Below are 16,149 nucleotides of genomic sequence, written 5' to 3' on the forward strand. Positions count from 1 at the left end.
TGAGTTGCATACAGAGCCAAGGCCTGAAGAGCCACCACTGTGTCCTATATGAACAAAGATCAGACTTAATGTTCCAAGTGGCTCAATTCAGACGTTAACATTTATTCAAGCTAGCTTAGTTTGGTTAAGACTAAACCAACTCAACTACCTTAAAAAGCATTGTGATTCATGTGCTCAAGTTACATCTATACTTCACTTAAAAACATTTCTTGCTCCATTTGGTAGAATTTACACAGACTGAACTGCATTCAAGACACCTGTATAAGAGTATGAGCTTCCAGGTAATCAAACCAGTATCAGTACAACTTACACAATGTCTTGATTAATGCACATTAAAAGGGCACCTATGGTGAAAAATCTACTTTAAGCTGTTTGGACAGACATGTGTGCAAGGTATATAGACCGTCATATTGGGGTGATAAACACACACACGTAGGAGTGGCCCCCCCCGTACATGTACGGCTAAATGCTGATCCTCTCATTCATGCTGCTTGCTCTGTCTGCTGCCAAACACAGAGCGGGGGAGCTCTTGGCTCCGCCCCCTTGTTACATTGGGTGGGAAGTTGAAACTAATTTTTATGTGAAGCAACACCCCTAAAACAGCGAGCTGTGTACATGCCCCCAACATGACACTTTACACATTATAATAGAAAAATCTGAACTGTGTGTTGAACTGAACCTAAACTGGCACACTCAGAACCATATTAATATTAAATCATAAAAAGGGGTAACTGTGCCCTTTAAGTGTTAGCAACAAACCATGCCTGAATTATATTGTTTACTATCATGTCACCTGAGTAGAAGTGAAGCCACCATAAGGATTCTGCTGGGCCACGAGCCAGTTGACAATGCGGTTAGCATAGCCCAGATTAGCAGTGGTCACAGGATGTACAGAAAGAACTGCTAACAGCACATATGCACTGATCTCTACTGCCAGAGTATCCCCAGATGTAGTCTGAGACCAGTGGAGAGTAGTACCTAAAGACAGGTGAAAATGCTAGTTTCAAAGAATGAAAACCTTTGTTATTGACAAAGCTGAACAAAAAGGACTAGCCTGATAAGACTCATTGCTACCTCTCAATTGTAAACTCAAACTTCAACAAATTGATGGCTAATAATGACCTTCAGAAATTGCTATATTTTTCAGGGCATTTAAAAGCTGTGCTCGAGTGTTGGTCTCTCCAGCCAGACTGAAGGTGTAGGCGAGCAGAGCAGTTACATAAGTGTTTCCCAGATTCCCAACTAGAGGCCTCAAAAATGACAGAGCTTTAGTAATGACAGGATCCTGGAAGAAAAGACAACATGCACAGCACTAATAAACTGACCCAACTTTATTATAACAACAACAGACTTAATTTCAAGACTAACTACATGCAACCATATTTACCATGACAGGGACTCCTATTTCAAGCAGTGATGCAACAACATAGCCAGTCATGGTCACGTTATCATCAACTCCACCCTGAAACACAACAGAATCTTCAGGATCACTCAGCTTAGTAACAGCAGGTTTGAACAAACGTGACATACCTTCATGTCATTGTGGTACAGAGTGCCCTGCTGCACAAAACAGCCATCTGAACCCTGCGTGCTAATCAACCAGTCCTTTGCACTCTTAAGAACATTGGGATCTATGTAGGTGAAGTTCCTTGCTTGGCCAAAAGTCCTCATGACAAAAGCGGTCAACCTGGATACAGAGCAATTTAAGTTACACAATACTTAAATCATCAAGACTTGAACTGCAGGACACGCACCATGTATTGGATGGATCATAACCAAAAGTGCTGAATGAACCGTCGCGGTGCCTGTAGTTCAGCTCTCCTTGATATCCTGTTCCAGTCAAAGTTGATTTAAGAAACATCTAAAAATTCCAGTATTACTGATTGGAATGCTTTAGACTTAGTCAAGTGTGAATACTAAGATTTGGTCATACCACTCTGAAGGTAATTCATGGCAGTGCTTTGGATGGCCGGGGTGAGCTGAGCAGTTAGTGTCAGATATCGTAGGATGTAAATATTGGGACCAAGAATAATCATATTCTGTTCTCCGCAGCCATAAGGCATCTGTAACAAGTTAGCCAGATTCCTCATTGAGCGACCCATTATGTCCCCTATGGTAGAAAGATGAAAAGGCAAGGATAACATCTAAATCAGAAACAAGTAACTGTGGAAAGTCAATGTCCCAAGACTAAATGGGCAGTGAAATTTGTCATTAAAAGGATTTCAAATTAAAGTCCTCAATCAGGGATCAAAATCACATGTTAATCTATTGTAAACAGTCACCATTGTGACAGCTTACATCCATGTTCAGTTACGCAAGCATGTGAAAGGAATTGAATTGCACTATGCAATCTCCAGGTCAGCAGCATTTGAATGAGCCAAACTTGTAAATCAACCCTTTAACAGTCATACAGTGCCTACCAGCAGGAGGCATGCGTAAAATCAAAAAGGAAACAAGGCTTTAACAGAAAATGCTAAATCTCCTTGCTTTACTGCATATTAAGTAAACTGTTAGTTGAGCTACAAGTTTAAGTCGTCGTTGAGTCAATAAAGATTAATCTGAAAAGTGAAAACTCAAGCTTCAAAAAATAAATAAACTCATGATACAGAAGACCTCAGAGGGTTAACTTGTGCATAGATGAAAGGTGTCCCCCTAAGACTAGTGGGCAAACTAGTGATTGCCCAAAGCATGACTGGCTACTAAAATGTTGTGCCATCCTACAGTGGTGTTAGATGGTGTCCCTTTAGGAAATTACCAATGACTGATACGGAGCATCTGGCAGATCCCTTGATGACGTTTGTCGGAAATGTGATCTTCACATTCTCTAAAAGCACGCTTCCTGTAAAACCAAACCATCAATCAGCGGACAACACTAGGATCTCTTCTAGTGGTCTAGAGTGCATTTTGAAGCCAAACAAACCCTTTGGACAGAGTAACCAACTCCGTGTGAAGGTCCTTTTGACTCCTTCAGCCTACAGGAACAAAATGCATCAGCAAAAAAGCACCATGAGCTCCACTTTCAAACTCTATAATAGTTACTTACTAAAACAAGCAGACTTCGAGTGACTACATCAATGCGTCCTCTTGATGGTACAGTTACAATGTCATTGTCGCACAATTCCTGGGATGGACTGGCCTCAGCACTGATAGTCACATTTAAAGTTCCTACACAACAAAAATAAATGAGCATCACCCACACAGACACCTTCAATTTCTAAAGAGTCAAACCAACCAAGAACAGAAGCAGTTAAATCCCATTTGAAGGTCTTTCTCCCATTGGCAGAGAGAGTGGATGAATGGTGATCATTAAGGGATGTAAGAGTGTAGTTGGAGGATGGTGTTGGAGTCACTTGAACCTGATAATGAATAACAGCATTAGATGCACGCTCGCACAAGAAATCAGTTTGTTTAACAATACCAGCTTCTATGAAAATTGGTGAGAATTACTGAAGATAGATCAAGTTAAGTTTACTTTTTGCTTAATCCTATAAAACTAATTTGGATTAACAAACTGCTGTAAAAATGAACCGAACAACCTTCCTCACAGAAAAAACAATATAAAAAACCTTGTGAGTTAAAATGCCTTTACAATTAGAACATGTGGGAGAATCTTTCAAAAGTTACACAAGTGAATTTTGAACCTAATTTAAATCAAGCTAGTTATATATAAGTGAGCCCAGACCTTGATGCATTGGGACAGATAGTTGAAGACTGTGGCCTTCAGCTCAAAAACCTCCCCACGGATTATGGAGTAAGGCAGGGTGAGCTCTAGGAAGAAAGGCTGGAAGGCAGTGAGCAGAACTGGTGGAGCCAAACCAAATCCACTGGAGGACAGGCAGAAGGCCTCGGTGTCCCATGTAGTGATAGTATCAGGAACTGTGAGGGGAACTGATGTTGATCCAGAGTCTCTGAAGTAAAAAGGACACGAGAAAGTGTGAGGGGAACTGATGTCAACCCAAAGTCTCTGAAGAAAATTGGACAAAAACAGCTTCAGTTTCACTAACCCTACTTGAGCAAGCTGCCAGATCCACGTTTCTGGAAAGAAAGTCCTGATGGTCACATCAATAGCAGAGGAACTGCCATCACCTCCAACATGTGCTGTCAATACTGCAGGTGCAGCAATATTTTCAGCCATAGCAAAACCTGCTACACCAGAAAGAGGAACTAAAGAAGAGAGGGATGAAAAATAATAAATTCAACAAACCTTTGAAAAGACCTTGAATATTTACACGTTGGTTTAGGGGTTACAGCTGTCAAATTTTAAATTAGCAACCAAATCTGACATACCAGCCTGGAAGTTGCTATAGTAGTTCTGCCCTCTGTATGTCAGACACGGAGGTTCTCGAACCAGCAGATTTGTTGCAATCTTGATCCCCACACTCTAAATAAAATACAATTAATATATAACACTTTACATTTTAAAATTTGTTATACCTTAAAGGTGTTATAAGCTTGATCTGTAGGAACAGCTCGAAGGGGTCGAAAATTCAGGCAGTCCTGTTGATCTTCAACACCAGGTGGATAATCATGTAGGGATCGCACCGGGAGCAAACTAAACATCTGAGAGAAAAAAAACAAAAAACAAAAAAAAAAAAAAAAAAAAAAAAAGAAAAGTCACAAGCATTCACCCAGTTAATCAAAGACTTGCATTGCATAGAGCAAAAGTGGCATTCAGTAACGGAAGTTGTACCTCAAGTAAAAGTAGAGGTAAACAGAAGTAATTTAACACTGAAACTTCTCTGCATTCTTTGCGTATAATTTTATATTTGGGGAAATAAATTATGATTTTCTCTATAATCGACTGAGCACCATCTGATGCTCAAACCCAAGCTCAAAGCTACTTTGGAAATAACTAAATAGCAATTATAAAGAACTGGTAAACATACCGCCTCTGCGCTCAGACGTCCTCCTGACTGCATGATCAGGACACTCTGATCTACAGCACTGAGGCCACACAGAGATCCTGCTTGAGCAGAGACGGTCAAAATATTTCCCTCACCGGGAACAGCTGTAGCAGGAGAGAACTCCAGAGAAACCTACAACAAACAAGCTCAATGAAAGACAAAAATCACCCCCCCCCCATCCCAAATGAAGGCAACCACTTACAAATACCTTGTTTGAGAAACACTTCTCCGTGTCAAAGGATGCACTACCAGTCACTACAGTCCGACTGGGCAGAACACAGAAGACCAGAATCTGCACCACTGGAGACATACCAGCAAGAACGGAGAGATCAAATGTCACTGTGCCCTTTGAGAGGGTATCAGAAGCCAGAGCTTGAACCGTTTTAAACCCATGGAGAACGATCACTCCCCTGGACATGACCTGAGAACAAACAGTCAGATTAGTACCAAACTAAATGGATCAACAAAGACACACAAGTCAGTTTACCATATAGATGATGTCAGCACTGTAGTCGCCAGTCTCTCCAACAAATGAATACTTGACAGTCACTGGATAAGCGGTGCCACACTTCAGAGGCTGCTCAAGCTTCACTATAGACAGATCACTAAAGGTTGGGTTGTCAGGAGCAGCAGCTTGGGAAAGCTGAACCACCTGTGCATCTGTAGAGAAGTACGGCGAATTGGAATCATGATAAGTCTGCCGAGTTGCACTTGCCTGAAGGGAGGAAAAATAAATAAATAAAAATTAACATTTCTTGATAGAGTAACAGGTAAAAGTTAGCAATAGGTCATACCACAAGGTTCAGATCAGCTTTAGGAAAACTAGTGGTGTTGAGGGAGAACTCTGCAAATCCGCTTTCATCTGTGGTCACATTGAACAGCACTCTGTTGGGCCATCGGCTGCGGTCCAGCAGATAGACTACCTTGTTACTGATTGCGTTTCCACTAAAATCAGACACTGAGATCTGTTTAGGGAGAAAAATGGAAAGAATGAAGCAAGGACATATAATGGTTGAACTTGCAGTCCAAGTTCTGAATATTGGATTGTTTTGTTTAACCTGGCCAGTTCCTTACAGATGCACAAGCTATCCTAAACAAACGTTTTCATCTGAGATTTAAAATTGGAAAAGTCCATCTGGCAAATGTACAAAGGCAGGGAATTCCATAACTTTGGTGCTGTACAGCTAAAAGCCCTGCCACCAAATGACTTCATCTTAAAGTTTGGGACAGATAACGGTTCAGCAGAAGATGATCTCAGTGAGCGTGAAGGAGTGTACAAATGAAGATCAGAAAGATAGTGGGGGGCCAGGTTATGATCGCATGCAAAACTCAATGAAAACCTGCAAATATGGGTGAACTACTGCTGGGTGGCACAAACGAACTAAAATGCACAACATATGCCATGAACCCATGGAATAACCTCAGTGGTGTTACAAGATACTAAATTCCTACAATAAGTGAATATTTACTCGCCTTTCCGTTCACCATCGACCCATAATCATAGAACTTTGGGAGATCCACAAATGTGACCTTGCCAACTTCAAATGTAATGGACACCGTTGTGGATTTTGACATGACAACACCTGGGGGGGGGGGGGGGGGGGGGATAAATTAACAAAAACATTAAAAGGCACCAAGCAAAATACAGCATGTTGAACTAAACCGTTTGTTTACCTGTTCCTTCCTCGGTGACGTTGACATTTACAAGAAAGGAATTTTGCAGGCCATTGTTAAAATTAACGTTGAAAAACATTGATGTACCAAGTGTAAGAGAAGCACAGCCAGTTTCATTCATCTGTAAAAAGCAAATGGTAAAGCTGATTAGCAATCTGCCATAAGCTTTTTTTTATTATTAAAAGATGAAATAGTGAAGACCAAATCAAACCATTTCGGTTTAGTAAAAAAAAAAAAAAAAAAAGAATTTATTATTCATCATCATCATCATCATCATCATCATCATCATCATCAAGGATTTTCTAAGTCTGTTAGGAGCTGCTTTTAGCCTTCAGATGGTTTGTTCCTACAGGCACTCTTACCAAACCAGTTTCATTCAGACACACACTGGTCACTTTAGGATCCCGAATGTAGGGACGACGCTGACGGCACACCTCCACAAACACTTGACCAGGTACAGGCTGCCCATATGTGTATCTGAGAAACATTGGAGATCAACATTTTACATTTAGTCATTTTAGCAGACGCTTTTTATCCAAAGCGACTTACAAATGAGGACAAGGAAGCAATTTACACAACTATAAGAGCAGCAGTGAACAAGTGCTATAGACAAGTTTCAGGCGTGTAAACGTCTAAGAAGCAAAAACATTAGTAGAAATTTTTTTTTTTTAAGAGAGAGAGAGAGAGAGAGAGAGAGAGAGAGAGAGAGAGAGAGAGAGAGAGAGAGAGAGAGAGAGAGAGAGAGAGAGAGAGAGAGAGAGAGAGAGAGAGAGAGAGAGAGAGAGAGAGAGAGAGAGAGAGAGAGAGAGAGAGAGAGAGAGAGAGAGAGAGAGAGAGAGAGAGAGAGAGAGAGAGAGAGAGAGAGAGAGAGAGAGGAGAGAGAGAGAGAGAGAGAGAGAGAGAGAGAGAGAGAGAGAGGAGAGAGAGAGAGAGAGAGAGAGAGAGAGAGAGAGAGAGAGAGAGAGAGAGAGAGAGAGAGAGAGAGAGAGAGAGAGAGAGAGAGAGAGAGAGAGAGAGAGAGAGAGAGAGAGAGAGAGAGAGAGAGAGAGAGAGAGAGAGAGAGAGAGAGAGAGAGAGAGAGGAGAGAGAGAGAGAGAGAGAGAGAGAGAGAGAGAGAGAGAGAGAGAGAGAGAGAGAGAGGAGAGAGAGAGAGAGAGAGGGAGAGAGAGAGGAGAGAGAGAGAGAGAGAGAGAGAGAGAGAGAGAGAGAGAGAGAGAGAGAGAGAGAGAGAGAGAGAGAGAGAGAGAGAGAGAGAGAGAGGGCTCAGTTAGTGGTATAGCCAGAGAGGCAATTGCAGATTAGGAAGGAAAGTGGAGACTAAACAGTTGCGTTTTTAGTCGTTTCTTGAAGACAGCAAGTGACTCTGCTGTTCTGATGTAGTTAGGGAGTTCATTCCACCAACTGGGCAGATTGAATGTGAGAGTTCGGGAAAGTGATTTCTTCCCTCTTTGGGATGGAACAACGAGGCGACGTTCATTCACAGAACGCAAGTTTCTGGAGGGCACATATATCTGCAGGAGTGAGAGCAGATACGAAGGAGCACAGCTAGAGGTCACTTTGTAAGCAAACATCAGAGCTTTGAATTTGATGCGGGCAGCAACTGGAAGCCAGTGCAAACGGTGAGTAGCGGAGTGACATGTGCTCTTTTGGGTTCATCAAAGACCACTCGTGGCTGCTGCGTTCTGAAGCAGCTGAAGAGGTTTGATAGAACTAGCTGGTAGCCCGGCTAGCAGCGAGTTGCAATAGTCCAGTTTGGAGAGGACAAGAGCTTGAACAATGAGTTGAGCTGTATGTTCAGATAGGAAGGGTCGGACCTTTCTGATGTTGTAGAGTGCGAATCTGCAAGATCGGGCAGTTCTAGAAATGTGGTCAGAGAAGTTCAGTTGGTCATCAATCGTAACTCCAAGGCTTTTTACCATTTTGGATGCAGTGATGGTTGCTCCATCCATCTGGATTGAAAAGTTATGGTGAAGGGTCGGGTTGGCAGAGACTTCAAGCATTTCCGTTTTCATGAGGTTAAGCTGGAGATGATGATCTTGCATCCAGAGTGAAATGTCTGACAGGCAGGCTGAAATGCGAGCTGGAACCGAGAGATCATCAGGGTGGAAAGAGAGGTATAGCTGGGTGTCATCAGCATAGCAGTGGTAGGAAAAACCATGTTTCTGGATGACTGTTCCTAAAGATGCCGTGTAGATAGAGAAGAGAAGTGGTCCAAGCACAGAGCCCTGAGGTACCCCAGTGTATAGATGCTGTAGGTTGGACACCTCTCCCCTCCACGACACCCTGAATGACCTGTCCGAGAGGTAGGAACTGAACCATTGAATAACAGTGCCTGTGACGCCCAGTGACTCAAGCGTAGATAGCAGGATCTGGTGGTTTACAGTGTCAAAAGCAGCTGATAAATCCAGCAAGATGAGGACAGATGATTTAGAGTCTGCTTTAGCCAGTCTGAGGTCCTCCACGACCGAGAGCAGGGCAGTCTCAGTTGAGTGGCCTTTCTTAAAGCCAGATTGCTTGTTGTCCATGAGGTTGTTTTGAGTAAGAAAGTCTAGGACTTGATTGAACACTACTTTCTCCAAAATCTTGGCCATGAATGGAAGCAGGGATACCGGTCGGTAGTTTTCAGTAGCGTTTGATCCAGGTTGGGTTTCTTTAGCAGAGGGGTTACCCTAGCCTGCTTAAATGAAGTAGGGAATAGACCAGAGTCAAGAGATGTGTTAATTATGTGAGTCAGTGTTGGTATGACTGCAGGAGAAATGGCTTGCAGGAGATGAGAGGGAATGGGATCTAGTGGACAGGTGGTTGCATGGCTTGATAGCACGAGATTGGACACCTCAGACTCAGAGAGCTGGGAGAAAGAGGTGAGCGTGTGTGGTGTTGGTGGTGTATCTTGCGTGTTTGTTGTAGGTGCAGCAAATTGAGCACTGATTTTTGCAGTTTTGGTATAAAAGAATGTAGCAAAGTCATCAGTAGTGAGTGTGGAGGATGCGGGTGGAGGAGGAGGGTGAAGGAGGGATGAAAATGTTTTAAAAAGCAAGCGAGGATGGTGGCACTGTTGACTTTCTGACGGAAGTATGTCTGCTTTGCAGAAGTAACCTCAGTCGAGAAAGAAGACAGAAGAGTTTGGTATGTTATGAGCTGTTCAGGATTTTTTGTTTTTTCGCCAGCTTCTCTCAGCAGCCCGAAGTTTTGAGCGATGCTCACGGAGAACATCAGAGAGCCAGGGTGCAGGAGGACTGGCTCGGGTTGGTCTGGATGTCAGAGGGCATAGTCTGTCTAGACATGATGTTAGCGTGGAGCAGAGTGTATCAGTTGCACTGTTCGTATCAAGTGCAGAGAGTTTGCAAGATGGAGGAAGAGAGTTAGAAACAATGGTGGATAGTCTGTTGGGTGAGAGAGAGCGTAGGTTTCTGCGAAAGGCAACTAGAGTAGGAGTGTTGTGGCGGCTCAGGAGTAATGTGGATGTTGAGAGAGAGAAGGAAATGATCCGATGTTTGTAGTGGGAGTTACTAGTGTTTGGTCAGCGAGGCATTGTCGAGTTGTAAATAAGGTCTAGTTTGATTACCTGATTTGTGAGTAGCAGAAGTAGGTGCTCTTTTGAGGTCGAAAGATGCAAGCAGAGTCTGGAAGTCAGCAGCTTGAGGTCTTTCTATGTGGATGTTGAAGTCACCTAGCACCAACAAGGGAGTGTCATAATCAGAAAAAGATGAGAGAAGAACATCCAGTTCATCCAAGAAGTGACCTAATGTACCCGGTGGGCGGTAGATGACAACCACATTTATGCGAAAGGGGTGGATAATGGTGACTGCATGGAATTCAAAAGAGCTGATTTTTGGCAGGGACGGTCTCTGAGTGAATTTCCATTCTTTGGAAATCAGTAGTCCAGTCCCACCCCCTCTCCCTGTCTGACGAGGGGTGTGGGAAAGAGAGAAATTAGTAGAAAGAGCTGCATGTGTAGCAGTGTCCTCCGGTCTCAGCCAGGGTTTCAGTTAGAGCCATGAGACTAAAGTCAGAATGAGTGGCTATGGAGGTAATAAAATCTGCTTTGTTAACAGCAGATTGACAATTCCAGAGGCCCACAGAGAGAGAGAGTTGTGAACTAGAGGATACATGAATTGATCGAAGGTTGTGAGGGTTGCGCCTGCAGCGTACCTCCCCGTGCTCTGCGAGTATTAGTAACAACAGGAATTAGTAAACACATAATAAAGTGCAAGCAAAACAATAATGAGTGCAGAGAAAAGGGAAAAAAAATAAAGTAAGAAGTACTCAAGTGCTTTGTCGGTGTCTTTGCTCGGTGGAGTCGCACAGGTAGAGTCGATGGTCTTTACCCTCGCCGGTCTTCACACGAGGCGGGCTTCACACGAGGCTGCCGCGACCGCTGCCGCGGTGAGACTAGTCGCTTATATACACCCCCGAGCGCTTTGCTGATTGAGCTCAGGTGGACACGCCTCGAGAGTAAAAACACCCGAAACTGCGGCCGCGGGGGCGCGCGAAAAAACCTCCGGCTCTGCACGCAAGCTCTTACAGTAAACAAAAGGAAACAGTGGCTAAAACTTGCTAGTACTAAACACAGATAGCTGAAAAACAATTTTAAATGTCCAACAACCAATACACAACCAGCTGAAACAAGTCTAACTGTTCTCTAACCAAACACTAAACACAGATAGCTGAAAACAATTTTAAATGTCCAACAACCAATACACAACCAGCTGAAACAAGTCTAAGCGTTCTCTAACCAAACACAGCAACTGAAAACAGGTCTAAATGTACTTACTCGGTGTTGCTCTCGATGCTACAGTGCTTCTCCTGCTAGCTAGACCAAATGTGTTCACATATAGTCTTTACCTGGCGTTTGGACACGCCTCCAAAGTTACAAAGCACCCGAAACTGCGGCCGCGGGGGCGCGCGAAAAAAACCTCCGGCTCTGCACGCAAGCTCTTACAGTAAACAAAAGGAAACAGTGGCTAAAACTTGCTAGTACTAAACACAGATAGCTGAAAAACAATTTTAAATGTCCAACAACCAATACACAACCAGCTGAAACAAGTCTAACTGTTCTCTAACCAAACACTAAACACAGATAGCTGAAAACAATTTTAAATGTCCAACAACCAATACACAACCAGCTGAAACAAGTCTAAGCGTTCTCTAACCAAACACAGCAACTGAAAACAGGTCTAAATGTACTTACTCGGTGTTGCTCTCGATGCTACAGTGCTTCTCCTGCTAGCTAGACCAAATGTGTTCACATATATAGTCTTTACCTGGCGTTTGGACACGCCTCCAAAGTTACAAAGCACCCGAAACTGCACCACACTATCCACAAGACAACAAATGTAGTATCAAGGAAACTAAAGGCTTCACTCACTTTCCACATGCCTCAACACTCAGTCCCACATCTGCAACACTATACTTCTGCGGTGTGTTAACAGTCACATCAAACTTGGGTAACACTAAACCAGAAAGAGCTGTAAGACCTCAGATCTGCTGTTGTGCAGCTAATAGCACATGATATTAAAACTCACCATATTTTTTCACATCAAAACGCTTCGAGATGATTCGGTCATCAATATAAGCCTTCAGTGTGTATGTCCCAACCTGAGCTTCTGCGTGTAGAATGTGAGAAAGCTCCAATATCCAGTTTGTAGAGGAAATGTTTGTCCACTGATGGATCCGGATATTATTATTGTTCTAGTGAAAAAGTACTCAAAATCAAAAAGTACATCCAGAAGCAGAATTTCCTCCAATACTAGCAGCCAATACACGTTCTTACCTCCACCACCACCAGACTGTACTGAAAGACAAAAAGGGGTTGCCATTACGCAATGATGTTTGAAAGGCTATATTATGGAGTGATGGGGGACGAAAAAAAAAAATACCCTTACCATTTGGTCTTGAGGTTCAAATTTATCACTCATGGTAAGAACTCTGAAATTCACTGGAAGTGAGAAACAAGCACCCGTTACACTGTTCTGAAATGTGATCATTTTACTAAACCAACACCATTTTCTTATGTTCTAACTGAGTAATATATTTGGTTCTGTTAATATGTGTTTGGAGGTGGGATTGGTGGAATGAGTGAAGCGCCAGAACTAGCATCTTATAGGAAATTCCACACTAATACTGCGGTAAATCTCATTCACAGCTCACCTGTCTGTCCTGGATTGTAGAGTGGTTTGTCTGTCTGGATGAAGGTCAGAGGCATGTAAGACCTGAACATCACTTTACCCTCTTCAGTCATTTTGAAGGACTGCCCTTGAACGATCACCCTCACCGTCTGCACCGAATCTCCGTTTACATGAGGAGCCTGTAGAGAAAACACAATATAGTGGATATTTTACCCAAGAATAAACATTTCCTCAACTATAAATCAACAAATATGCAGAAAAATGTTGGGGTGATCAGGAAATTTTCATTTTGGTGTGAACGGCCCTGTTAACATCCACCAAATCAGAATAAAATGAAAAACCTGGAAATTAAAACATCTGTGAAGCTTCCTCCGGGACGTCTGCTGCACAAGTTGGGTTTCTGTGTTTTTCTCATCGATCAGAGAAATGGTCATTGTGAAACGGTCTTTGGGCTTCAGAAGACTAGCACACAGTTTAGCATCAGAGCCAGACTCGATCAATGAAGGAAACGTCACCATGAAGAACCTGCGGGGAAAACAGACGGTTTGGATTTACATCGAGATTGGATCCAGCAAGGCTACATGGGGAACGGAAACATTAACTGTGCAATATATGGTTTACATAAATCTACAACCCAATACAACCCATTTATGCAGACTAAACCATGCAGAAAACAGGGGTTGGACAATGAAACGAACACTGGCCAAATTTAGCGTTGGAGGTTTCATGTCTTAACTTGAGCAGCTGGTTGCCAACCTTAACTTAACTTTTCCACCAAGTAACAAAACATTGCCTCTAGAAATGTAAAAACAAAATAGTATCTTACTCTAAACCTGGACTAATAGTGACAAACTATATCATTGGAAAAGTCATGTGTTGTAGTGGGGGAGTTAAAGATCAAAAACAAAAACTACAATGCAAATTTTCAACAAGTGAACAGACTTCAGCATTCGTTTTTAATGATAAGAAAAAAATTGCTTGGCACGTTTCTTAAAAGGCTTCAAATATTTGGCGCTTTTATGCATCAGAAGAATCAGAAGTTAACAGGACCTTCATACAGCAAGAGTTTAAAGGCTAGTTAATAATCCTTACGGCCCAGAGCCCTTTCCATCAGCAGTGATCGGTCCAGTTTGGCTCGGGTCTTCAATGTAACGAAGCTCAGAAAGCCGTCCATTAGCAAAGTAGAAGAAAAGGACTAGAACGAGACATTTCCAAACACTGATCTCCATCACAGCCATGAAGAGCAATCATCTAAAGCGTCTCCTTCAGAAACCGCACACAGTGTCTGCTACAATCAACAAATCATGAACCCAACAGAGCTCCAGCTACCCCGGAGGAAACGCAACACTGAGCATTTATAGACTCCACTAACAAGACACACCTGATTCAGCTCATTAGCAGAGACTGCAGCGTTGGTGCTCTGTCCCTCACTCAACTCACACAAACAGTCCTAATATTTTGTGCTTCAAAAGAAAAGTAATAATAGCAATAATGATTTGTGCTGCCATTATTAAGATATTGTCAACCATTATTAAGATATTGGACATTCAATTAAAGACAATGTCATTATGATGCCCCCCCTAAAATGCTTCAAAAATAACCATCAGACAATACATAATGCCCCGTTGAAAATGTATATTTATGGGTCAATTCATCTTTGTTTCTGTGGCGCTTCTGTAGATTGTGTCAAAGCAGCTTCACATAGAAATTCTAGTAAAGTGAAACTGTGTCAGTCCAGATTTCAGAGATGAAGTTCAGTTTAGTTCAGTGTGGTTTAATTTTCACTGCTGAAAGTCCAAACACTGATTGAAAAATCTATCGATGCACAGCTCCACAAGTCCCAAACCAAGCACGCCAGTGTCGAGGAACAAAACTTCACCAATTGACCAAAGTGAAGGGGAAAAAAACCTAGAGCAAAACCAGGTTCAGTTAGGTACAACCATATCTCCTCTGGCCAAACTTTGTGCAATCTAGGTGCCGGAGGCTAGAGAACACTGAACGTCCATCATTGAGAGAAGATGCAGTGTCAGAGGGAATTGTAGTTGTTTTATACCAGTGCACTGCAGTTGAGCTTGTTTCCCCCCCACACCCACTGTTCAGGCATGCCCATTTCACCAGCGTCAGATAAACAACAAAATGACAGATGTAGACAGCAACTCAGAAGGATGAAGTAGAGACCCACAGTCACAAACACCGCAGGGAGACTGAACCTGAAAGAGTATTTGAAGTAGTTGGCTGCATTCTACTCTACATTTAGACACACTTGTGAACTTCCCTTCCTTTGGAGGAATCCTTGTCGCCATTTTAAAGTGCGTTCCACTCCGTCAAGTGAACAAGAGAAGCATACATGGACATTCCCTTAATCCTTCAATTTTCACAGTGGGAGCAAGTTGCCTTCATATGTCCACTCCAGCACCTGCATGTCCCAGAATGCATTGCGAATGTGATGTTTAATTGTTTTAAGGAAAAACTCACTTAATTTTGGTGCATTATTTTTTAAAACAAGACATTTTTTTGTCTATAAAATGTTTCTTGATTAAAGAGTTTGTAGATATTTGAACTACAAGCGAGAGAGAGAAAATAACATAACAAATAATAAATCCACATATTAGTCATATGACGGAACTAACAGTATGGCCGAAGGCTAAATTCGTGTAAGCCTTTTCAGCACATGTGAAAAGAAATATTTGTATGTGTTAATTTATTTTCATTTGTTTCCAACGCCGAATTTAATCCGACTCCAATTTATAATAATTTAAATTTAGAGTCATCCAATTCAATCTGATCACCTCATAGGTTGTGATTTGGTCTAATTTAGATTGATTAACCTAATAAATCCTTATTTTCAGCTAATGGTTCATCGTTTACCCGAAGTCGCTTAGAGTCAGTATGCTGGCAAGTTCCATCTGCTCACGGACACATCCTCGCCAGTTCTGGTTCTTAGAGGACATAACTGTAAACTAATTTCCTTTAAGTAATATTAGGCCCCATGCTTGCTCATACTTAAAGAAAGTTTGATTTAGCTCCTTAATTATATCATACCAAGTCAGTGATTGTCAGAAGCCAACAGGTCTCTAATGCTGTGCCTATGCTCCATCCATTGAGCCTAAATGTATGAGCAATCCTGGTCGTAGGCTGTGGAAACACAAGGCAAAGATTATCAATATCAATTCTCATAATTAAACAAAATTAGCCAATTCATATTGTACAACATCAATTATTCAAAGATGCATTTAAGAGTTAGAGATGAATACCTGACTGTGTAGAACAGGGGAGTCCAAACTCTCTGGAGGGACAGTGTCCTGCATAGTTTAGCTCAACACACCTCCCTGGATGTTTCTAGTATACCTAGAAAGAGCTTGATTACCTAGTTCAGGTGTGTCTAAATATGCAGGACACCGGCCCTCCAGGGCTGAGTTTGGACACCCCTGGTGTAGAAGTAT

General features: G+C 42.3%; 1 protein-coding gene across 1 annotated transcript in view; it reads right to left on the reverse strand.

Moving 5' to 3' along the window:
• The window catches only part of LOC130220758 (pregnancy zone protein-like), a 17,951-nt gene extending 4,007 nt beyond the window's left edge, over positions 1–13,944 (reverse strand). The window contains exons 1-28 of the mRNA XM_056452995.1: positions 13,799–13,944; positions 13,048–13,231; positions 12,729–12,885; positions 12,464–12,516; positions 12,352–12,372; positions 12,104–12,269; positions 11,947–12,031; positions 6,941–7,055; positions 6,579–6,699; positions 6,378–6,487; positions 5,699–5,869; positions 5,392–5,619; positions 5,113–5,325; positions 4,887–5,036; positions 4,435–4,560; positions 4,288–4,381; positions 4,005–4,164; positions 3,683–3,908; positions 3,233–3,356; positions 3,044–3,165; positions 2,921–2,972; positions 2,756–2,839; positions 1,934–2,110; positions 1,755–1,830; positions 1,531–1,687; positions 1,388–1,462; positions 1,123–1,285; positions 794–978 (exon numbers count right to left, since the gene is read on the reverse strand). Coding sequence (XP_056308970.1) covers positions 794–978; positions 1,123–1,285; positions 1,388–1,462; positions 1,531–1,687; positions 1,755–1,830; positions 1,934–2,110; positions 2,756–2,839; positions 2,921–2,972; positions 3,044–3,165; positions 3,233–3,356; positions 3,683–3,908; positions 4,005–4,164; positions 4,288–4,381; positions 4,435–4,560; positions 4,887–5,036; positions 5,113–5,325; positions 5,392–5,619; positions 5,699–5,869; positions 6,378–6,487; positions 6,579–6,699; positions 6,941–7,055; positions 11,947–12,031; positions 12,104–12,269; positions 12,352–12,372; positions 12,464–12,516; positions 12,729–12,885; positions 13,048–13,231; positions 13,799–13,944 — 3,741 coding nt within the window. The remainder of the gene's footprint in view (positions 1–793; positions 979–1,122; positions 1,286–1,387; positions 1,463–1,530; positions 1,688–1,754; positions 1,831–1,933; positions 2,111–2,755; positions 2,840–2,920; positions 2,973–3,043; positions 3,166–3,232; positions 3,357–3,682; positions 3,909–4,004; positions 4,165–4,287; positions 4,382–4,434; positions 4,561–4,886; positions 5,037–5,112; positions 5,326–5,391; positions 5,620–5,698; positions 5,870–6,377; positions 6,488–6,578; positions 6,700–6,940; positions 7,056–11,946; positions 12,032–12,103; positions 12,270–12,351; positions 12,373–12,463; positions 12,517–12,728; positions 12,886–13,047; positions 13,232–13,798) is intronic.
• Between the last annotated feature and the right edge of the window lie 2,205 nt (positions 13,945–16,149).

Source organism: Danio aesculapii, chromosome 3 (genome assembly GCF_903798145.1).
Source record: "Danio aesculapii chromosome 3, fDanAes4.1, whole genome shotgun sequence".
NCBI lineage: Eukaryota > Metazoa > Chordata > Actinopteri > Cypriniformes > Danionidae > Danio > Danio aesculapii.